At 43.2% G+C, this 25100-nt stretch overlaps 1 protein-coding gene across 2 annotated transcripts; it reads right to left on the bottom strand.

The window, feature by feature from the left end:
* Positions 1-470: 470 nt before the first annotated feature.
* Positions 471-25100, bottom strand: hdlbpa (high density lipoprotein binding protein a). 2 transcript variants are annotated; one of them, XM_061780344.1, is made up of 28 exons: positions 24951-25100; positions 22534-22605; positions 15827-15942; positions 15571-15749; positions 13970-14185; positions 13177-13383; positions 12793-13008; positions 12513-12719; positions 11342-11449; positions 11157-11261; positions 11004-11082; positions 10521-10660; positions 10340-10444; positions 8946-9059; positions 8780-8866; positions 8369-8500; positions 7476-7694; positions 6934-7155; positions 6181-6399; positions 5971-6109; positions 5055-5194; positions 4885-4989; positions 3942-4076; positions 3719-3862; positions 2635-2814; positions 2356-2472; positions 2150-2290; positions 471-1457 (listed from the first exon to the last, which is right to left on the bottom strand). In XM_061780344.1, the coding sequence occupies exons 3-28, from the start codon at positions 15900-15902 to the stop codon at positions 1365-1367; spliced, it is 3825 nt and encodes a 1274-aa protein (XP_061636328.1). In that variant the 5' UTR covers positions 15903-15942; positions 22534-22605; positions 24951-25100; the 3' UTR covers positions 471-1364. The 2 variants fall into 2 exon arrangements, with proteins under 2 accessions (XP_061636328.1, XP_061636329.1); XM_061780345.1 differs by having other exon boundaries at positions 15571-15746.

Raw genomic sequence — 25100 nt, 5'->3', positions numbered from 1 at the left:
AACGTATTGTACACTAAAACGTTAAATCAAAACATGACTTAAATTAATGTAGAAAAAACAAAGACCTCATAAAGATGCAACTGTACTGCACTTCAAAGTTAAATACAACTGAACTGTACTTGGCAGTTATTCTATCGCGTACCACTAAAAGGAGGGTCTGCAAAATAATTTGCAATAAATTGTATCATTTAAGTACGTGCTTATCGTAACATCACAACTTTTTTTTCTTTACAAAATATTTATCATCATAAACTAATTTCTTCCCCCTCAAAGATAGGCAACCTTTTAATCCCTATGTCATTTTAGAAGTACACATGGTAGTAATAATAATATATATATGCAGCTCCATTACGCCAGAACATCCAGCTTAAGTTAGTTTCGGTTTTAATATTGCTGAAGCTGACACTGTCACCTTTGGCATAACTGCTGCCCCCAAAATATGTAATGAAATTAAGACAGACTAATACACCAAGATTTTCAATTTTTATTGACATTTTTTGGACAATTTCTTTTCCAGTGTCATCCGTAACCTTTCACACCTCAATTGCATAACTTTCCACGGAAGCTAGGAGGCCTCGTAAACGCAGGCGGGACGACGCACGGTGCGGTCAACTTTCACTCCCCGGGGGGGGGGAAATAAAAGATGCCAGCAGACGTCACCTCCGGTCTGGCTTGCAACCTCCTAGTCTTTAAGGCTGATGTATTTAAAAAAAAAAAAAAAATTAAAAAAAAAATAAAATAAAAAAAATTAATTGCTGTTGAACAGAAACTCTGCCTAGCAACTGGAAGACAAATGGGACCGGACACTGACCCCCAAACGAGATGACAGTTGACATGATATTTTTAAGCTTGTTTTTCTCTTGTTTCTCTGTCTTTTTTTTTATTTATTTATTTATTTGTGTGGTTTTTTTTTGTTTTTTTTAAGTGTGAGGTTTGATGAGCCAGAGGTGTGGTACTAGTGTTGTTTTTAAAGGAAGTTGCATCATCTCCAAGCATCTGGCAGTTTTGCGTCAAAGTGAACGATAAGGCGACGAGGTGTCACGAGCAAATGGACGCACAGATGACAATTACTTCAACGCAAATGCACGGAGAGCACTAATAGAGCTGACCCCCTCCTTCCAAAACCTGCCAAGGCAAAAGGGCAGCTCTACAAAAAAAAAAAAAAAAAAAAAAAAGACAAACAAATTGTCACATTTGTTTTTTCCTCTCTCTCTCTCTCTTTTTTTTTTTTTTTTTAAAGCATTGACAGGTGAGTGACAACTGAAGGACTTTTAAGGGGTCAGCAGTCAGTCCAGGAGGGGGGGGGGGAAGGTTTCGGGGTGAGGACGGGAGGGGAGATTGTGTCTGTTTGAAGATGTTCTCCTTTAAAAGCGTTTGGGTCCCCAGGGTGAGGCCTTGGCGGAGGACACCGGGGCCCCGAAGCTGGGGAAGTCCTCAGAGCTGCTCATGTCAGGAGCCTTTTGTTAGAAAGAAAAAAAAAAAAAACATCATCACTGGTAAAATGAGTCAAACTAAATGACACTCAAGAGCAAAAGTATTAGCATACAGGTATATCAATAAATTGGAACAGTGTCAAAAGCTTAATTGAGTTAGGTGCCAGTGAGTCATAGTGACTGACAGAACAAATAAATGCTCTTCTATTAGATGGCAGGAAGTCCATACAGTCAACGTATCCACGTTTTGGGACATTTTTGTTTGGTGGTGTGCCGTGAAATATGTGCCTTGGCTCCATAAAGGTTGGAAATCACTGCTCTACACACACACACACACACGCAGTGAAATATTTCATTAGGATGATAGCTTACAGTTACCAAAAAACGCAAATTCACCATCTCTCGAAACTAGAATATTTTACTTTCAATGTAGAAATTGGGCAGGAATTTGCCCTCTGAAAACTATTTTCTCAAGTGCTGAAAGAATCTATATTATGGATGAGTAAGGAAATAAATGGACTTGTATTCACGTCCGCTCAAAACGTTACCGTCATAATCATGTCAAAACTTGACAAAATTTGGTTCATCAATACAAATTGATGATTTTCCCCCTCTGCCAACACTTTTGGATGCTTTGTTCAAATCACTTATTTCACAAAATGTTCCTGAACGGGACCTTTTAACTAACAAGCGAGCAGAGGAAGTGAAAGTCTCACCTTCTCGTTGTCAGTGGTCCACGGAGCCTCCCTCACCACAAAGCCTTTGGAGGGCCCACGATGCTCGTCGGCGGGCGCGTGGTTGCCCCCCGAGGGCCTCATGTACGCCATTTTTGACTCGTTCTCTACCATGTCTGCCATCTGAAAGCCAAGCTGCGTTCATATCCACTGCCACACCAGAAAAGAGAATCGCGGGGGACGCTTACGTATTCTTCTTCGAGGTTAAGGAGGTGGTCGATGGCTTCGTCCACCAGCTCGGGTCGACCAGTCACTGTCACCGTGTTGGGGTTAGCGGCTCCGCTCTGAGGAAACCTGAGATCAACCTGGAAAGGACAAGGCCAGTCACTAAATGGAAGTTAGTGGAAATGTACAGTGGTGCCTTGAGATACGAGTTCAACACAGTCCATCTCAAAATGTGGTTTATACGAAGGAAAATAGCATCGAGTGAGCGAGTCACAAAAAAACAAGGCCCACTCCCCACACACCTTGAACTCATCCATGATGCGGCGGATGCCCTTGCCGCGGGCGCCGATGATGCGCGCGTGGACCCTGCTGTCCAAAGTGATGTCCTCCGAGATCATCTCCTCCAACTCCTCCACGATGGCCTGGATGGCATTGCCTGCAGCTATGGCTTTGTGCTCATACCCTGTAATGGTAATCTGGTCCTGTGGAGAGAACATTGACGCCTGCAATTATCTGCATTATCTCGTCGGGACGGAATGGTTTCGCGACAAACCAAGATTATATTTTAGATAGCATTTCAGTTTCGAATTGTATAAACAACATAGATGGACTATTGCATTTAGCGTCAGAGTCGTCGCCGGCAACAGCAAATAAACTGCAGAAAACGCAAAACGAAGGTGTCCGACCTCTGTTACGGTACCAAGATTCTAAAACATTGCAGACTGCAATCGAAGATAAGCAACATCTTATTTTAATGTTTTTTTCCCCCTCTAATGTTACACATTTTTCATTATATTGCAATTTGTTTCTATTTTTCACTGAATATTTTATATTTTTCTGACCACGTTCCAATTCTGTATTTTTTTATATTATTGGCAGTATTTTTTATTCTGTGCAATATTTTTTCCATTATCTTCTAATATAATTCTATAGCTATAAATTTAAAAAGGCATGACAAAATACAAAAAGAAAAGAAAAGAATATAGCGAAAGTTAAATTGAAGTGAACCTAATGTTTTAAAAATGTGATAATACTGCTAAGTCATCCTTACTCACTCACTCAAGACGATACACGCATGAAAATATCGCAGCATTTCATCGCTACTGTCGTATGTAGTATGCGGGGTTCAAATTTGGTAACGATGTGATCAAATCTCGCTAAAAAGTCGCTCTTTGAGGCGCACTCGGTTGTCCGAAACGGCCGCATGAACGTCAAATGACACGCTCTCCTCCGTCTTTCTGGGCATGGCTTCTTGAGACTTTGCGGGATAAGTCACGCCTTCCAAATATTTCATGTTGCCAAGGTGAACCGGCTTCGGGGCCTGAATTGTTAAACCCGACTTCAACCCACAAACTGAGATTTATTCAGCCTGAGACGATAAAGTACCTGGTTTTCGTCATTCTTTTCTGGGAACTGGATGTTAACATCGTGCTCTGTGCGAATGTTGGTAATAATGGCACCCTTGCGACCGATGATCTTGGGGTGATATTTGGGGTCCACAGTGATGGTCAGTTTGAAGCTCCTGAGCGCCTGCACGGGGAAACGAGGAGTTACACGTTTCTCATACGTTTGAAGCACCGGCGAGCGTCTCGAGCGTCAGGACACCGACCCGATCCTCCTGCTCGACCTGCAGCTCCTTGACGCGCTCCAACAATCCTTCTTTGGCGCGCTCCAGGTGGTCGGCCAAGCCGGTGACGGCGATTTTATCGGACTGCTGTTCAGGAGCAGGCACTTGAATATTTACCTGAAGGGAGGGAGGGAGGGAGGGAGGGAGAAGGACACCTTAGAACAGCGCCTCACTCCCAGAGAAGGTTGGGTGTGAGATTTGTCGTCACTGTGATCAGAGACATTGAATACACATTCCTTTAAATCAGATATTGCGGAGGTAGTAATGTAGTCCATTCACATCAATATGTGAAATGTTATTGAAAGGAGAACATCCTTGGGGTAAATAAATACCTTCCAATCTAAAAAAACTAAAGTAGTTCTTTATAAAGATGCAGCAAATTTAAAAAGACATGAATCGTTTGTGCTTGTAAAAATAAAAAAAAAATACTTGATGAGACTGGCAGTAGCTGAAGGGGGTTTAATTATTTTGACTGATTATCTTTGTGTTTAGTCAAAATAAGACATTTGCAAACAACTGCTTTTTTTTTTTTAGGAAAAGGGTTATTCAAATGTTTGCCTGTTACGGACTTGACCGGTAATTGAATCATAATCAATTTATGTTTTGTGCATTTTCTGCACTGTCAATTCGAAATAATGTCCGACTTTTGCAGAAAGAGATGGAAACTTACATTTGTAATCAGATTCATTCATGATTCATCGAAAATAAAAAGATTATTCAAATTGTTAATTGCAGCCCTGGATAGTGACATCGAAATCTCACACCGTCTTCTCGCTGTATATGCTATCCAAGATTCTAATTTGGTGGACAAAATCTCGAGGAAGGCTGCGTCAAACCGTCTTTTTGGACAAAGATTCTATGTAGATACAAGCTTAGAGCTCAAGATGTCAATTCTAGCAGAGCGACCTTACACTCCGTCACGAACCTCAAATTCGTCCATCATCTTGCGAATTCCACTTCCTTTCTGCCCGATGATGTAACGATGAAGCTCAAAAGGCACTTCCACCTCGATTGTGACAGGAACCAAAGCCTAAGAGCCGCCGACGAGTTAGTAAAAACAAAACCCAGTAAGGTTTGTCCGTTTTAGATTGAAACCTTCAGTGCTTCCACAGCAGCCTCGCATCGCTCCTTGCGGCCGGAGATCACAATCACGTCACACTTCTTCGGCGCGTTTGGATCAACGGGCTCCTTGATCTCACCGTTGGCCTCGCCGTTCTCCTGAATTGGCTCCACAGCTGACGCAGGGGAAGAAGACAGCACAACAGTCATACATCTTTTCAAAGATTCCATTCGAGCCCTTTCTGCCACTTAACTGTGTGAAGCTACACATTGTCACAGGTCAAGGAAAAGCAGCTTTGGCGAAATTGGGAGTTTTGTCAAAAAGAGAACACGAGTCATTGGTGAGAGAATATATGATTAAACAATAAATCAGGCTGCCGATTTCATTTTTATGAAGAGCGTGGATGTCCAAAATTTGTGGCTTCTTTTAAAATGCGTTTTTGGGGAATTCATTACATTTAGTTAAGTGACAAAAAGCATGTGGCCAATAAAAAGCAAATCTGTTTTTATCTGAATAATAAAAAAAAAAAAAAAAAAAAAAAAGATTTAAGTGACTAATTTATTTTTAAACACAGAGATACATGCAAAAAAAAAAAAAAAGAAGAAACATGGAGATATGTGCTTGTAATTAAACAAGCTCAGGAAAAAAATTAAATAAAAAAAGATACATTTCTTGTAAAAAAATGAGTTTGTTTTCTTCCAAGTAATTGAAAGGGACATTTGTTTAAAAAAAAAAAAAAATCTTTGGAGATTTATCGCATCTCAAAAACATCATACAGGTGTGAAACGGGTCCATAGAAATTCGGATACAGCTGTAAATCATCTGACGATGTGAATGACTTCAAACAAACAACCTATTATACCATGGAAGCTATTTGGAGTGAAATAGCACTTCTCCAATTTGAAACACCCATAGGAACCTTGTGAGAGGTCATCTTAGTTATTTTGTTACCTTGAGGGTCCTCGCGATCAGGGAACTTGATGTGCACGTTGTGATCTCTGGTGATCTGCTGGATTCGGGAGCCCTTGGGGCCCATGATAGAACGATGGAACTTCTGAGCAATGGTGCATTCGATGATCACTTGAGCATCCTGTGGGGTGGGAGGTAACAAGGAGAGATTAAGTGGTTTTGTCACCGAGGGCGAAAACACGCTGTGCTCACCAGGTCCTCGACAATCTCCTGCATGCGCTTTTTGGCCGCCTCCACACACTCTTTGGCTCCTTTGAGGGTGACTTTGTCGCTCTGCGTGCCAGTGCGGGGGAAGCTCACCATCACGCCACCGTACTCGTCGGCGAGGTCGCGCAGAACTTGGCCGCGACGGGACACAAAGTAGCGGTGGTGCTTGGGGTCCACGCTCATGGTGTCCTCGATGACGTTGTCCTGTAAACAGAGTGCATGTGTGTTAAACATAGTGCTGGGCTGTATGTACTTGTAATTACGTTTTTTTTCCCCTGCAAATATGAAGAATATTCCCCCCCCCCCCCCCCCCCCCCCCCACAAATGACTTTGATTCCCCCCCCTTATTTCCATTCCCCCCCCCTTTTCCACAGAAATGGAAATATTTTCTTGGAATAAAAAAAAACCAACATCAAGCTATATGCATGTAAACATGAGTCTCAATCATAAAATGGGAAGTCAATGCTGGTCCATACACTACGCACAAAAAGTTGGATTTGGCTTTGGGGTGAAATTTCAAGATGAAGCCAAAACGCACTATAACCTTTAAAGGTCAACTTAATTTGACCTCGAAACTTCTTAATGCACGAATCTTGTGTAAACTAGCTTCAGTCTCTTGGCAGCTACAATGTTACACCAAAAAAACATTCTGACAAATGAACTTTAATGAACAGATAAAAGTGATTCATTGACAAGCCCGAGTCAAACAGCCATTCAAGTGTCGTGGTATTGCCGTACCAAGCTCTTGATGAGCTCCTCCAACTCCTTCTGGGCATCGCGCACGGCCTCCTCGGTGCCGATGACCGTGATGAGCTCCTGGTCTTTGTCTTCGGCCGTGGGGAAGATGATCCTGGCTCCGGTGCTGTCGCGCACCTTGCGGATGTTGCCGCCGCCTTTGCCGATGAGGAACTTGTGGTACTCTGGCTTGGCGCGAAGCTCGGCCGTGTGGCTCTTCGTTTGCTGGTGGGACGACGCATCGGGAAATTTATAAAAAGAGAAAAAGACTACAAATTCAGGGGCTTCTTTGAGAGATTGTATAGAACTGATACAAGGTCCGTGGAAAAACATGGGAGCAGCCGTCCCACTTGTACCGAATGTAAATGTGAAATTGTTCACAGTTACTTGGAGCACAGTGTACAAAATAACCACGGCGCCGCTTGCTGCTTAGAGTTAAAAGGTTCATAATTGTGACAGTTGGAGCTTGGAATTAATTCAGTCCCTTGATATTATTTCCTATTACATGTAATCTCTCCATTTGCACAGACATGCCCATAGAGTACCTTTTCCTCGGCCAGGGCCAGAAGCTGCTGCTTGGCCTTCTCCACCTCCTCCGCGGGGCCCCGGATGGTGACCTTGTCGATACCAGAGCCTTCGCTGGGGAAGTGGATGTGCACACCGCCGCACTCCTCCATGATGGAGCGCACGAAGCGGCCCTTGGAGCCGATCAAGGAATTGTGCAGTTTGGAGGGAATGGACACCTCCAGCTCAGTGATGTTTGCCTTGTGAAGAGACGTTGAATTAAGGGCAGGGTATACAGCGGTTAGTTTCATTTGTCGCGTGACCAGACAATTCCAAACACTCAACTTTATTTATTTATTAAATACGGTAATAGCATTCTAGGGTTTAGCCAGCCGTGGCCCAATGGTTAAGATCATCGCCTGCCATCGCGGGGGACCTAGGTTCAAAACCCCGACTGGACCATCCGCCAACATCCCCCGGACTCACGGCTGTGGTGTCCTTGAGCAAGACACCGATACCCCGAAATGCTCCCCGGGCGCTTCAGCTGCCCCCTGCTCCAGTGTGTTCCACTAACATGTGTATGGGTTCACTGTGATGGGTTCAATGCAGAGAACAAATTTCGTGTGCATGCATGCATGTTCATGACAATAAAAGATGATTCTTCTTCTTCTATAACATTGTACTTAGAAAAACAGTAAAATCGTAAATAGAATGTAAAACTTTGACCATCAAAGTGGAAGGAGAGCAGGTACTTCTAACCCGATTATGACAAACTCATTCACTGCCAGCCTTCCCAGTTAACATGGATATTTGACGCAGTGAATGTTTAAAGCTTCATCGCAAATCTGACAAAAAGCTCTGTAAGGGTGTATTGTCCCATGCAGGGCGTACCAAAACTGTACCGTCGCATCCCTAGTGAGCGTACGCGTCTTACCAGTTCCTTTTGAATGGCCAAAATGCGGACTCGTGCAGCCTCGCAGTTGGCCTTCTTCCCAGTGATGATGATCATCTCAGAGTTGTTATTCTCGGCAGGCAGGTCGATTTTAGTGTTGGTTTCCTCACGAATCTAACAAGAAAGTCAAAGCAGACTCTTATACATGCAAACAGTATTACCGTTTCATTTTACTCATCGATAATTAATAGTCTATTATGAGTCGAGTAGTAGATATACAAAGACCTAAACTCTTGTGTCTTTCCCTTTAAATTGGTTTTTGTCCATTGTATTTTCCTATAATTTGTCTGACCTTTTATCATTGTTTAATAGTTTGTGTTGCTGATAATTTAAGTACACCGGGGTACCAGCAGGTTAACGAGCGCTACAGTCAAGAGGTCTTAAACACCTTACCTTTTTGATGTTTGATCCCCCTTTTCCGATGATGTTCCTGTGGAACTGCTTAAAGATTGGGACGGAGACGGAAAAGCTGTTCTCCATCTGGTAGACGCGCTCAAGGTTAGTGTTTAACATGACAATCAAATACTTGCCCGCGAGCCAAAGGGTTTCCGAGCCTTACCATTTCAGCTACAATCTTCTGCATGAACTTGGAACACTTTTCCACCTCAGTTCGCGGGCCCCTCAGCTGAACAATATCACTTTTCTGGGCGGGGTCAGGGAAGTTGATGATGACCTAAAAATTTGGATACATGATAAAAAGGAGACATTTTTATACAAATGAAAACAGTTCACAGGTGTCCTCAGGTGTCTCTCCCCGCTAACCGTCTACTCAGTCATGTGCCAACCCGAGTATGACTTGGCGTTACCGCGGCGACAACTAAGCACAAACGTTGGGAGGAACACTGTTGCCGGCTAATTGTTACAACAGTATGATAGCAGCACATTGGTTTATGCCCGTAACTGCTCCCATATAATGTTAAAAAGTGTGTTCATGTGCCTGCTCATCTACGCTTCCAACAACACTGCAGCTCTTGATTAGCTTTCGGCTTGCACATAAAGGCAACTGGTGTAGTAGGAGTCAGCAGTTGCATTGCAAGAAAGAAAAAAAAAAAAAAAAAAAAAAGTCTCCTTCATCAGTCTTGTAAAATAGGTACAGTATTTGTATGGAACGAAAGGAAGACAACAAGGCTACGGTAGACTGTAGGATACTTTACACAACAGTACAAAATCAGCAATGAGTTAGCTTGAAAAAGGGAACACTGGGCATTTCCAGTCCAAATTCTATTGCAAACCTGATAAAAAGGCCAAATAACAGAATGCTGTAGTGACTGTGACAACTGGGAAATAAAATTGGGCTGGCCAACATTTTTAGCCAGAAGTCCTGCCTTATCTGTGACATAAACCCAAAGCTATGCTTTGTTAAATGATTGTGTTATTCTGAAATGCCTTTTAGCTTAATTCGAATGACGACAAATGTTTTTTTTTCTCGTGATCACCTATGTATTCTTGAATGTAAATCCTGCCAGGGTGTTTTCATTTTATTTATTTAACCTTTATCCAGGCAAGGCAATTGAAAACATACTCATTTGCAATGCCAACCCGGCTGCAGACAGCGTACTATAACAAAGCAAAATAAAAGCAGATACGCACACATTTCATGGATTTGTATGTAAAAAAAAAAAAAATGAGTTCAACTGTTTAAGATGGACTACTCAATATCGAATTTGAAGTTCCATGTTTGTCAAACATGATTCGACTGCTTTTACTAAAGTGTTAGGTTTTTGCCATCGATCGAGCTCATTTATGCAGGTATAGTATCAAAGTCAGAATTTTGCCATTGTGGCAACACTAGGCAGGCATATGTCAAACTGAACAGACAGATGCAATTCGATGACTGTGGGCAGGTACTCCTGAGACCCAAAATAAGAGTCTAAAAAAGTAATTAAGCTTTACTTTTCCATAAGTAACCCTTTCCAATTGTTGCACTGAGGTAAAAAGGATTTTCCAGCTCACCTCTGGGAATTTGTCGCGCACTTCTTTTATCTTCTCTCCCTTTTGGCCGATGATGGCTCTGTGAAAACGCTGTTCGATGATCAGATCCTTTGTACGCTCGTTCTCCTGCAAGGAGGTGGGCGTGGTGGATTGAGTAACAACGCCGCAGCTGTTTCTCAAAAGGATGTGTAAGTGCACAGACCATGCGTGACGCAAGCTCCAACAGCTCCTTCTTGGCCTCCTGTACACCCTGGGGGTCCCCCTCGATGCGGATCAGGGTACTCTTCTCGTGGTCAGGGGGGATACGGACGGTGACTTTGTGTAGCTCCTTGATGCGGTTGACTTCAAAAAATGAAATAAAAACCTGGTTAAACGGAAGGCCACCAGGCAGATTATTGCACAAGTACAGCCGTGGCCCAATGGTTAAGATCATCGCCTGCCACCGCGGGGGACCTAGGTTCAAGACCCCGACTGGACCATCTCCCAACATCCCCCGGACTCACGGCTGCGGTGTCCTTGAGCAAGACACCGATACCCCGAAATGCTCCCCGGGCGCTTCAGCTGCCCCCTGCTCCAGTGTGTTCCACTAACATGTGCATGTGTTCACTGTGATGGGTTCAATGCAGAGAACGCATTTCGTGTGCATGCGTGTTCAGGACAATAAAAAGGTGATTCTTCTTCTTACTGTTGGCGCCAGCCTTCCCAATCAGATGTCTGTGGAATTTGGGATCCACGCTGATCTCGGTGTAGTCCATGCGACTTATCTGTTAAGGAAAAGCAAACGTGCCATGTAGACAACCACATTAGGGCACCAGACTGGACTGAAGTCAGTACTCACTAGGTCTGCAACAATGGCTTCAATCTGGCTGTGCACCATCTGCACATCTTTGGTGGGACCCTCCAGGGTGATCTTGTCTTCTCCCTCCGTGAACTCAATGTGCACCTGCATGAGGTACGCAGACATTTGGAGAAAAACAAAAAAAGTAGTATTTCAACATGAATAATCAATTCCATTCGACCCACCTTGGGCATTTGTTGGGTAATTTTGGCCAAGTTCTGCCCCTTCTTGCCAATGATGAATCGATGGAGCCAAGAGGGAGCCGTTACCGAGGAAACAGTGTAGCTGTTTGCCTGCAAAGACAAAATGAGAACATTAAGAAAAGACAAGTCAAATTGTTAGCAGCAAGTTCAAAAGAGCTTCACAAACAAATCTGGCTCGCGATATGCTTTTCCAAGTCCATCAAACTTGTTCGCTCATTTGAAATTGCATCACGTCGACATCCCGTCTCTGGATCAGCAGAGGGAATGCTAAATGATAAGCTAACTTGCCCCCACACCAGCTACAGGTAGGCCAGGCTAGCTATTGCGGCTCCAAAACGCCAGCTACCATTAAAAGGAGGTTGAGGCCATGCTAACTAACAAGCAAGGGAGACCGAGGCATTTAACCTTTAAATGGAAAAATCCACAGAAAATGAGTGCTTGAGTGATACACGTCGACAACAAAAGAGCTGAACCCACATCACAAAGGAGAATATCCAGCTAATACATTCATTTAGCACTTCCCGAAAAAGAAAATTATGCTATAACATTATATGATTAAATATCTAATTGGACAATCTGTAAAAAACTATGTTGCAATTTCCTAAAAAGATTGAACCCGCTATACATTAAATATGTCATTGTATACGTTTTTGCTTGTTTGTCTATAAACTTCTCGAAAAAGACAACCAAATGCTGCACTTACCTAAAAAGATTCAAACTATGATACGTAATTATTCCAACGTAGACAAGACATGAGGTTTAAAAATCTTATTTTCGATGACGCAAGATAAATTTCATTTGGTTGTATGGAGAATCTTTCATTGTCTGCATCCTTCTTTTCCTAAAATGACAACCAATTGTTATTGCACTTTCCTAAGTATATAAAAAAGACAAGCTGAAAGTCCCTGTAGAGTAAAAAATAAGACTTCTAAATTTGCTTCGCACTATTCGAAGGGAAGGAGTGTAGGCAATGGAAAGCTATTTGGCTAGCCGATTGGAACGAATTCTGCAGCGATAAACTTCAAAACATAGAATGCATTAAGAAACACCATCTTTAAATATTTTATTGTATACATTGGAAAAATAAATGTACTCGATGTAACCGCTATAACATGTGAGTTGGAAACGTGGCCCCCCAGATGAAATCAGTCACCTTGGCATAAACTTCGGTGAGGGCCTGACCGAGGCGGTCGGGCTCCCCGCGAAGGATGACGGTTTCCGAGCTGCTGTCGGAAGGTGGGATCTCAACCGAGACGCCGGTTCTGTCCAGGATCTCTTGCAGGGTGTTTCCCTTGGGGCCGATCACATACTTGTGCTGAGACTTCTTCACCTCCACCGCGATGGTGGTGGCATTCTTCTTCTACACAAAAAATAAATTAAAGCCAACCAGACTTAAAAGTCAAAGCACCCTTTGCGGTCTTCAAAAGGCGTACCTTGTCTTCGTAAATCTTCTTGATCATAGCCACAGCAAGGGCCACCTGTTCCTTTTCCCCAGTGATCACGATCTCCGTCTTGTTGACGCTGGGAGGAGGCACGTTGACGCGAGCGCCCGTCTCCTGCATCATCTCGCCGACCAGCTTGTTGTAGGCACCTGTGATGAACGGGTGGTACACCTTGTCGATGTTCACCCTCTCCACAGCTCGCTTGTCCTACAATGATGGGGTGGGGGCAAAATGTCAGCTTTCACATATAAACCCCCCCCATTCAAATCCTCAAAAACAAAACTTTGGAAAGTATAAAGTACAGTAGAGCAGGGGTTCTCAAACCTTTCGGGGTCCTAGTTTTTCAAGGAACCCCCGACGACTCCCAAATCGTACCTGCTCGGCAGAGATCAGCAGGATCTCGTGTTTCGCCTTCTCCAAGCCCTCCTTGGTGCCGGAGATCTTGATCTGGTTGCTGGGGTCGTCGGGTCTCGGGATCTGGATTTTGGTGGCGGTCTTCAGCTCCAGCTCCTGCAGCTTCTCCCCATTCTTGCCGATGACAAAGCGGTGGTGCTCCTTGGGGATGCCCACAGTAGCCGAGGCCTGTCGGGATAAGAGAAGCTTTGTGTTAACGGCTTTTAACATGGTGATGCGACCTGTACAACTCCCCAAAAAAATGAAATCGATTTTTCCGCTTAAAATATTTTTCTTTCAAATGCGTTGTATAAGTTATAGGTTACATTAAGGGTGATAGAAGTTTCAAAAGGTTTCCTTTGTCTCTTTTTATAGATCTCGAAAACGTGGCATTTGAACAGGGGAGTGTCGAAGTAGTAGCAAAGGATGAGGTCACGTAGAATTCAATTAAGAGGCCCTAGTTTGGAGAGAGGAGCTTCAGAAAACAAAGCAAGGAAATGAATGTCATGTAATCTGAAGATAATGTGCTTGACAGGCCAAAGGTAAATATTCTTTGCTGTCACCTATGCAAATACATTTATGGACATCATTCCATTCTTCATACATCAATCTTTGAAGGTTAGTTACCGGAACTCGAAACAAAGCTGAGATCTTAAATCTTACATTAGTTCCATCTGCAAGCAGAACAAGTTAATTTAAACACCTGTCTGAAAACCATCTTGCGTGTTCACAGAGGTGAGCGACAGCTACACATTTGATGCGAGATGTTCTTCACCTGAGTCTGCAGTCGGGACACAATCTCCTTGCGAGCCTTCATCACGGCGTCCAGCTTTCCGGACACCATGATGGAGAGACCCTGATCTTTAGCCAAGGAGAGTTCCAGGTGGGCTCCGGTCTTGTGCATGATGTCCACACAGACCTTGCCTTGGTCTCCGTCCCCAAACTGGTTGATGTCCTTGTACTTGCGCTCTTCTAGAGGGACATGGAAAACCTAGTTCGACAAAAGGAGGAACTAGATTAGGTAGGGCACATTTGAACCTTTTCCTCAACAGTCTGTTGACAATGTCTAAAACTGAGATTTAAGTGCAGCTGTACAGTTTAGAAGGGACACAGCCCTGATGCCAACAGCAAAAATCAAAGCCAAGTAAAGGGAAGTGCGGTTGGTTAAATCCACATCACATCGGAATTGACATAGAATAGGCCCGTGGTAACCTTCGTCAGGTTTTGGCCTTTTAGGAGTGGATTTTGGGCAAAATGATTTGTTGTGTGGGCCGAGGCTGCTCCACTCTTCCCAGACGCGTGTGAATGAATAATTCCTCGAAAAAACACAGAAAAACGACAGCAGTGGGAGGGAAAAGTGACGAGACAAGGCAGGGTGCCTTGAGACAATTCCTCTCTCTGTGACGCGATGTGAGTATTTGCTACTTATGCTACTTTATTAGTACACAAATGTCATTAGCTTAAGACTTTTGAAGAGTTGTACAAATCTTGAATCAAAACCAGTTGCTTTGACCCACTTGTTCCGTTCTTTATATTGCTACTTCTCCCTTTTTCTTAACCGACTGGAAGCTTGATTGGCAGTCTATTGCCTGTTAAGGCAATGGCGACCGTTTACACTTCTGTGCCAAATGTTTAATATTTGTTTAAGTGTTGTTTTTCTGAACAAAGCCTGAGTCTGTGTTAGTTCAATTTTCATCCAAGATATTTGAGTTATTGTTCTACAGTGATGTATTGTAATGTAGAACAATAAATATCTTCGATGTGTTCATTCGTCTTAGAATTAAATGTGAATTGTTCTTAAAAAGTTGCATCATTATGCTCTATCAGAATATCAGTGGCATAAAACCAAACAATTTATTGATATTGATAGTTTTGGGGAAATTACATCCTAAACAAAATCGAGAGAGAGCAAGAGCAATGGATAAACGCTATAAAAAAAATAGAGTATCAACTGGAATACAAATATGCAATTCAGCGGGACCGCAAAGCAAGAAGCGCGATATAGCGGAGGATTACTGCATCTGTATTCCGTGATAAGTTGCAGGGGCTCATTGTTTCCATGGCATGTACATCCAGGGACGCTCATCTAACGTATCTAGGTTTGACCATTTTTCATTTTCTGCAATTAAATGCTCGAAATGACAATATTTGTATTTGGGAATCATGTTGTCAGTTATTTCACTTATTTTGCATGTGACGCGAGCCTCTCGTGGGCAGGCGGCGCTATGAAGAGAAACTGGAAAACTGGAAATTGACTGAAACATGTCCACCCCTTAGCGACATCTTAGCAAAATGTGCCTCGTCTCAAGAAACGTTGGGAAACACTGGTGTCAAAGAGGCTTGAAACGGGAGATACGAGATAAAAGACACACATACCTGGGTGATGACGGAGGACTTCAGAGAACGCATTTTGGTGGCCCAGGCGCTGGTGGTCTCCTGGGCGCCCTCGGGCGTCGCCGCCTTCTCGGGCAGCGGCGGGAAGGCATCCTTGTAGGTGGGAAGGGCGTCCTCCTCTTCTCCCCCGGCGGCACCGGCGGCCGCCACAGTGGCAGCTGCTGCCGATTCCGCAAAAAGAGATTATTTCACATCGTTCTTGAATTTCACACATTTAGAGAGAGGGCCAAGTACTCACCGCCGCTCTGCTCCGGCAGGAGCCCGATGCGGTGCTCGTTAAAGATTTCCTGCGTAAGTACGGCGACTGAGCTCATGATTGAAATCCCACGCTTAACACAGAGTCCGAGTGTGCCACTAGAAAGGGGGGGGAGCAATGGCATTTGAATTTCTCTGCTTCACACCAGCATTAAATTGACACCATTTCATTGCATAAATTTGATCATGGTAGAAAAGCTCGAGTTGAATCGTTCAATTCCAAAAGTGAAACTCATTTTACAGCTTAATTTAACATTTGGGAAACACTTCGGAAGGGCAATTCTGACCTAACCTCGATATCAAAACCTTTTGTTTGGTTATGTAATATTCCAATTCTTTCAGATGGTGAAAGTGAAGCTATAATTAGCTAAATTACGAAAACTAAAATATAATGCATTCAAAAAGTAGATTTAAATACTTTATGCCTACTATTCATATAATGAATGCAATTTTGGTGTTCAAGTGTGTGTTTCATAATAGGTTTCAATATGCGAAGGGAACTTTGCTTAAACTATAACATTTATTCACTGCCATGGACATCGACAGCTGTTAAATCCATGTCGGCCGGCGTGGACGAGGGTCTGACGCCGCGCCGTCTGTGAATATCAAGCTTGTCAACCACTGAAATGATTAGGAAGTAAATTTCTGTTTATCCCGTCAATTATGACGAGGGAGCGAAAAGCCAACACGCACGTCAGACGAGTTTTGGCACCTCGCATTCGAACAGTGTGGGTCTATGTATGGTATAAACGGAGTGCGTGTCACAGTCGTTTGTACAAAGTGTGCGACGCCGTCGTGGGAAAAGATGACGCGGTTTATAGCGTGAACGAAGAAACCCATGTAAAAAGGGTCATTATGGGTCTTATTTTGTTTGTTGGAGGTCACTGTTCTGTTTGACAGGTTTCTTTTCATGAAAAGCTCGTTGTGTCTACTGAAAATGGAAAACTGGTTTTGGTGAACACAGAGCGCAATATTGTGTGGGTCTTGAAAGAGCTGTCAAAATGCTCCCAAACCCCTGGCAATATGGGGGTTACCTGCTGAATCTGCTCTGAAAACAGCTGGCAGCGAATGTGTATGTACTCCAAAATCGGGGAGTGATTTTTTCAACTATCACACGGGTGTGTCTGGAACGTAGCGCAATTCCGATCACTGCATTTCACTCAGTGTAGTGAATAGGACTATACGAGTGTGACTTTTTAAACTAACCTACGCAATAAATTCAGTTTTCCACAATATTGTCATGCATGTACACACACAATTGTGCGTTGACCGTAGTGAACAAAGCAGGTATACAAGCTTTTAAGAAGGTAGATGCAGGTAAGAATAAACTATGCAGTCTGCACCTACAAATACGGGTCTTGTACATCTAAATTGAGAGGCAAAAGGCCCCTTTCACACAGTTACTCTAACAAACAAAACCCCGGCATTTATCAGTATGGGGATTTTACGCAGAACCCAGTGACAGGAGCTGGACAGTGACAATCGCTTTCAACGCAACAGGGCGGGAGAAGTGAATGGTGGGTGTTAAACGTCACACTGTCCCTCACACAGCTCTGATACTGGCTCCGTAGGTGGAAAGTTGCGTCAAAGTGTGGCAAAACAAGCTTATCGTGAATGGACTTTGGGATTTTCCTCCATTATCTCATCCGCCGTCATCAAATGTCACTGGTTGATTGATCGCATCCAGTTTTTGGCATTTTACCTCATCAGCGCCTTGTTTGTGTACACACCTGCACTATTCTTTCTGCTTATTTCTATTGTGCAAGGTGGCAGTTATCACAAATATCTGGCCAGAGGAGCAATCGCATTGATTATAGGACACGTACAATGTCCACAGGCATGTTCTTGTTCACCCCTTAGACTTAAGTTGTTCTGTTTATTTCTATTGTGCAAGGTGGTGGTCATCATGAATAACTGGAATTAAAAGAAATGACATTATTATGTGACACGAACATTGCGTGAGCGTACGTTTCCATGAATGATGAGGATTTGGACGAATTCGAGAGGTTCTGTGTTGTTGTTGTTGTCGTGCAAGGAAGTGGTTATTAAGGACAACTGATGAGGGGAGTAATCACAATGATAGGTCGTATGCAGGGCTGCAGCCAGCAAATATTTTTACTCTACCGATTGTCCCATCGAATAATCAAGCACCGTATTTTCATGACCATAAGGCGCACTTAAGTCTTAAATTTTCTCCAAAATGGACGGGGTGCCTGATAATGCGGCGCGCCTTGTGTGTGCACTGACTTTTTTTAAGCACAGAGGAAAAGCGGACGTGGCTGAGGACAGGGGAAGGGTGCGTGAAGTAAGACGCTAAAGCCACGCCCCCAGCAGGTATATAGCGCTGGGGTGGGTTTTTTTAACTGCTTGACTGACTGGGAGCATTTCCGGGGTGTGCATTGCGCAAAACAACATCGGTTTGGCTAAGGACCCCCGAAAATGCCACCGACGAAGAGACACGCTTCCGAAGCACAGTTGAAACCGCAAGCTATCAGTTACCCGGAGGAACATGGGAATCGAGCAGCCGCGAGAGAATTCAAGATCAACAAATCCATGGTTCGCAAGTGGAGGAAGCAGGAAAACGAGCTTCGCCAAGCTGAGTTTCCGCGGGAAAAAAAAGAAAGAAAAACAAAAAGGCGGAAACAAGGTGAGGTGGCCCGAGTAATGGATTAATGAGCAGAGAACAGCTTGGAGAAGCCGAGTGCAATAACGCGGGGCTTGCCATCATTCCGGGAGGCTTGACGAACCGCTGGACATCCGTGTAAACAGGGCGTTCAAAGTGAAGCTGCGAGCGGCGTGGGAGCCATGGACGACAGATGGCGAACACAGCTTTACCGAGACAGGGAGGCAACGCCGGGCGAGTTCCGCCACCATACGTGAATGGATTGTGGACGCTCGGGCGAAGGCATCTGCTTTGACTGTTGTCCGAGCTTTCGCGAAAGCAGGCATCATTCCTGAACAGCCCCCCGGCAACGAGACGGAAACCAGGCGTGTTTGTTGGAGAACTTGCCCAGTTGTTCATTTCAGATACCGAACATGAGGACTTGGATGGATTTTTGGATGAGGATTGATCCAAAAATAAACGCAAATACTTCAATAAAGTACAACCGAACTCAGTTTTGCTCCCGCTGCCTTTTTAAAAACGTTGTTTTAGCGTGCATGCATGCTACCGCATGTTTTTAGCTAGCGTATGTTTTACCATGCCTCTGCCCATTAATACGGTGCGCCTTATGTATGTGTTAAATACAGAAATAGACCCCGTAACTGAGACTGCACCTTTTAATACGGTGCGCCTTACGGTCGTGAAAATACGGTATCATTTTCTTATGCTTATACAAGATAGGGGTCACGGGGGCAGCATCTTAAGCAGGGAATGCCAGACTTTTCCTCTCCCCAGCCACTTCGTCCAGCTTGGATTAAAACATTATGAAACAATGGCATGTGAGGTGAAGGTATTATTTGGGCCTAATTGGGGTCACCATCCTCATATCCTTCTCTGATTCTATTGTAGTATCTGTGACTGAGTGTATAGGCTTTAAGACGCCAGCCTGGCCCGGTGAGTGACGCGAGCGTCAGCGAATGAGCATGTAGAGGCGGCTGTTGTGGGCTCAGGTTAACAGCTGGTTGTTAGCCAGCCGTTTACATTGTTACCGTTAGTACAATAAAGCGATTCCAAGTGCACCGGCAGATGTGTCTGTCCTTGACCAGTTTGTTTTTTTTGGGGGGGGGGGGGGGCATTACAATGCACAGAATTTGCGGTCTTTTTAAAAATCTAAATATTAAATTCATTGTTTCAGCCTCAGTGGTGATTACCATTAATACACCTACATTGCCCAGGCAATGCAATACACTTTATGTTCATTTCTTCTAATAAATACATTTCAGAAATAAATTACAAGGACTTATAAATCGGGAGTTACTTTTCAATCACCCAGTATAGAGCTGACAGAGAGCGACAAGGCATTGTTTCCTAGTGATAAGAACGTTGTGAAATGATTGGTGTCCAGTACAAGAGGATTTTCTTTCCCCCACTAGAACTCCATTTACTCGTTCTAGTAACAAGAAACAATCGACTGCGCAAAAGGTGAATTTGACAAAGGCATGTTTGTGATAGAAAACTGGAAATTGAGCACCATGGCTTGGGAGTCATAAAGTTATAAATCAGGGGTTAAAATCCACTTTCTTTTGACAAAGGCACTTTCAAGTGTGGCCAAGAGGAGCAGAGTGTTTTTCAGGTAGACTTTAACGCCGTAATTCTTCTGAAAGTTCTGAGAGATGACACCCACATCAGAGGAGAACTGGCTGATCCCAAAGATTTCCTTACTTCAGTGCTGGGTTAAGCACACACCCCACCTACATATTACAGAACCCCCGCTCAGCAGCCTCTTCCTCGGGACTTGCTCAAGGCAGTAATCAAGACTGCAGACTTTGGATTTTAAATAGCTTCAATTAACTGTGTGAATAAGGTTTGCTCAAAGGAAAGGACAAAATCTGTTCAGGGATACTCTCCAATTGTGGAGTATGGTTAAAAAATTTTTTTTAAAAAGAAGCAATGGAGCATTGGTAGTATGATTTGGGAGAAGTAAACAACAACAACAACAAAAAACCATTCCAAGCAAAAAACGTTACATTTCTTTTGTGGTCCATATGCAATCACCAAGGTTGAACACAACAACTCTCCCCTAGGGATATAATGGAAATAGAAATAACCCTTTTCTGTATCAAACCTGTTTTACAGGCGTAAGAATAAAGAAAAAAAATGGCTGCTTCGTAAATTGGAAAACCGGTCGGGTCTAACTTTCAAGACAAAAGCATCAAGTGACAGGAGGGCGGGGCAATTTAAATTTCCCGTCAATCATGGCAGCTGTGAGCATATTTACTCAACCAAACATGGTGAAAAGGTGCGTGACATCAGCCAGAGTCGCCCTATTCCGGCTCCACTTTTGTTTGCAAGTTGTAAAAGCAAACGTAATGGCCGACCGAGCGCGAAGCGAGACGCAGAGCTGAGGACGGCGAAAGAGATGTCAGCCATGACTTGAAGTTATCCTCCGAAGAGGAGCCCATTTTGATCAGTCACTCAATGTCAGTTATGTGGTGGTGTCTCCAACGCGACGTGGAGCAATGCTATTAACTAGCTGGTGTGCAAGCTATGTCGGCGCCCTCAAAAACCGGCAACACAACAAACCGGTTTATTAATTTGAAGAAGTACTACCCTCATGATTATGTGGAAAGCATAAAACATGAGCAGAGTCATTATAGCCTGTCACTTAGTGCTACCAGCACACGCCGTGCTACTACATACGTGCTAATGCTACATAGCATTTAGCCACTACTAGCGGTGCAACAAAGCGCAATCAATTGTGTAATAATCATTCATCAGATGGTTTGTCACATGACAGAACCAGTTAATCAGTATTGTTATTAAAGACTGCATATTTGTAAGTACCAATAACGTTTCTAACTGGGTATGTAGCATCATAACCAGAAGATTATGTTTATAATCAAGGTGTCTTCATTATCCCGGAGGGGACAATTTGTTTATTCTCTATAGTGTATACCTGTAAAAACACTCTGCATTCGTTGCTCTGAAGATTTTTCTTTTTATATTTTAGTTGCCTTATTTGTTTAGTCTGCTAATATAATGTTGGGGTTAGAGTTTTATGTTTTGATCATGAGGATTTTTGTTAGCAAAAGGCGTTAAATACATAGTCAAACTCCTTCTTAGCTTCTTTAGTTTTCAGTACAGATGCTTCAAAACAATATTAAAAAAAATTGTGGTAATAATCAAGATCAGACTATATGAAAAAAATCGTCAATGTTTTTTTGCCATATCGCCAGGCCCTCAGTGAAAGCGAGAATTATTCTTGACGCAGGAGTCATAACTTTTCATGAGAAAAAGGAAAACACGGGAGATAATTATTTGACGTCTCATGTGACATTATACACGAGTGGTTCCTACTGCCAAAATTGTGCCACTCTAGGGTCAAATTTTATAATAAAAAGGCCCTCCAAGTTGTTGAGATCAATTCTAACACTGTTAGGTTCAAACTCATTACGACATGAATGCGTAATACCCAATTAGCAGATGCTAAATTTATACAAAAAATAAAAAAAAAAGGGTAAAAGAAAAAACCTACAGAGTTACACTGACGTGATTAGCCAAAATTGCAACGTTTTGACTTTAGGTCAGCTTTGGAAAAGGTTTCTCAAGTTTTATGACATCTGAAGCTTTTGAGTAGCTGGAGGATATCCTAATACGAGGTTAAGACACACTACAACATGAATGTGTAAAAGATGCCAAAATCTAAGCAAAATGCTAATGATTTATTGGCTAAAATGTCAAAGTTTTAACTCGGGTCTTAACGTGGCTTGAATATTGAAAATGATCAATTTAGGAACATTTTGATCTAATTGTAGAACCTCAGGAGCTTTTTTGAGATTTTGGACAAAATTGTAAAACTGCAAAGTTTAAAAAAAAAAAAAAAACGGACTTGTAAAACAAGATTAAGAGATGCTACATTTCAACAAAAATGCTAAAAATGTGTACAAAAGGCATTAGCCAAAATGGTTTCAAATTTTTAGCTAAAAATACACCCAGCGGCGGCATTTTCATGTTAAACAAAACAATAAGCAGCAAAATTCAATGTTAACTCACAGTTCTGAAAGAAAAAAATAAGCGCAAGGACTCACCAGCTAATTGGTCAGTTACCAGATAATCCGTCCTGTAAAGATGCAAATTCCCGTCAGCCTGCCAGCTTTTGCCTTTGGACACACAAAGAAAACAGAGTTCAGCATTGTCGGAATGGTTAGCGGATACAATTACGAGAATGAAATCACGTTCAGGGGTGATGTCGGAATCTTCCAACAATAGTGTAAGAAGCCCTCGCCCATTCATGAATTCACCAGCTCACAAATTTTTCAGTAGAACAAGCCATCGGCTTGAAAAACGCACCTATTCGTGTCTATCTGCATATTTTTGTTTTTATCCTGTAATGGCATTGGACGGCACTTAAACACCCTACTCCTTCTTAAGCGCCATATTAGCGGAAGAGTAGCTAGCGTCAGGCATCAGCCTGAATAGTAGCGAGATGGAAGATTCCAGTAGCGGTGCGAGAGGCGGGCGAGGCTCCTTGTGTGGTGACACTGGAAAAAAACGGGGTGCTCAGTTTCCCAAGATGATGCAGAGAAAGGAAGTACTCTGAATCGCCATTGGCAGCCCTGTAAGCTAAAAGCTGATCAGCTGCTAACGGCTATCGGCTCTAACTACGCTAAGTAAAGTCGTAGGCAGTACAGTGTTGCTTGTGAGAGCTTAAGTCGTTCGGTGACCACACTTGTAACTCAAAACACGTGCATCTCAAATCATCTTCTCCATTTCAATAAAATGGAAATGCTATTAATCCATTCCAGCCTTCCCACCTCTAAAAAAAAAAGAGAAGAAAACATTTAGATTTTAATGAGGGAAAAATGCACTCTAATAATACTTTATAAAAACATACAGTAATGACAAATGGAATGTAAAGAATTTAACCGTTTTTGTCACACATTTTGCTTCAATTCAAATGGTCATTATGCTGCTCCTTCTAGTGTACACCTTGGGTACAATAATACAGCCATACTGATATATATGGCGACAGATGTCAACTCCTCAGCAATAATGTTAGTCGTTCATCACAGAGGATAAAGAATGTATGCCAGCGAGTGTTATAATATCCATCTACAACGGCTTGCTCCACTGTTTGTGTTCAAAGCGTTACAACACCGCCACATAGATGCCATTTGGGAGCCAGTCTGCCTGTGGCGTGGCATCAGGCCGCTGGACTTTGTTTTTATTTTATAAAATTCGCCCAAATGACGGCTCGTATGTTGAAAAACTAAATCGAGTCACTTGTATCCCAAGGCAACTGTATTTAAAAGAATGAGTGTATATGCATCTGTTCTGTGTTGAGTTTATCAGTGCACACAACACACCACTTACAGTACGACCAAAACTGTTAAATGGCAGATTTTTTTTGTTTTTGTTTTTTTTATCTTCATGTGTGGGGTCTGCAACAGCTAAACAATCTTAAATATTCATAATCTTTATGAGTGTACCAGGCCCAAGACGAAAATTTAAAATCCTTATGCGTGTACCAGGCCCAAGACTGAAGTTTTGAACTAGTCTAGCTGGCTCAACTGGAATTAACCACTTTGCATTGCCGATACAAACACTTTAAAAGGATAAATGCAAATCCCAGATTAGGGATTTAAAACGCAGTGTGCGCGCACGCGTCTGATTGACAGCTTTGAAAAGACACGGTTAGCTATCTTGTCATAGCCACCAGATGTACACGTATTACATCCAAAATGAACTAAAAATTCCAACTCATTTCACTTTAAGCGTTATAGGGTGTCAGGATGTTAAAAGAGAGAGACAAAATAATGAGCACTATTACGATCATACGGTCGTGGTGTGGCGGTCTTATCCTTCCAATTCGGGCACTAACTTAGTTTGCACGAAGGGCGAGAAGAGAGTGACACGTAGCCGCGAGGGCTAATGCTAACTCGGCTAACTCCTTGTTAACATTGCGACACAACTTCCCGAGCTACGCCGTAAATGAGCTACCAAAATGACACTGAGATCGACTGTGAACATGTGTGTAATTTTTTTTTAATCTACGGTACTCCCGGGGATGAGTGTTCGGTGACAAATTTTGTCCACACTGTTGTTAAAAAGTACCAAGTTGGATTCATTTAGCATTATCCGGTGTTCAATAAAGTTTTTTTTTGTTTTTTGTTTTTTTAAATTAACTTAGCATTAGCTTCGATTAGCTTCCACGACTACAGTTGCTAGCTGGCCAAGTCCACGTAGACACAGTTGCTAGCCGAGGAGGCGGAGGAGGAGTAGGAGGCGTAATGACACCGAGTCCAGGCCACAACACACGCCGAGGTCCAAAAAGAAAGACTGTGGGGGGGGGGGGGGGGGGGGGACTCGGCGACGAAACCCGGCCTGGTAAAAGAGTCCATTCCCGCCGCGTTCGCGTGAGCAACCCGACCCCGCGTTTGTACCAACGCGACGGTTGTCAACGATGTGCAAAGACAGGAGAAACGGTGAAGACACAACGACTTACTTCTTTTTTTGTGTTCTCGTCTGCCCAGAAGGTGCAGAAGCGGAGATGAAATTCCACTGGCGAGGAGGTGGGAGTGACGCGTGACGCATATATACGAGCGACGCCCACCAATCGTTGGCCGCCGACGTCACGCCGGAGTCCGGTTACACG

Source organism: Phyllopteryx taeniolatus, chromosome 7 (assembly GCF_024500385.1).
Source record: "Phyllopteryx taeniolatus isolate TA_2022b chromosome 7, UOR_Ptae_1.2, whole genome shotgun sequence".
NCBI lineage: Eukaryota > Metazoa > Chordata > Actinopteri > Syngnathiformes > Syngnathidae > Phyllopteryx > Phyllopteryx taeniolatus.
This window is presented reverse-complemented; position numbering and strand designations above follow the sequence as displayed.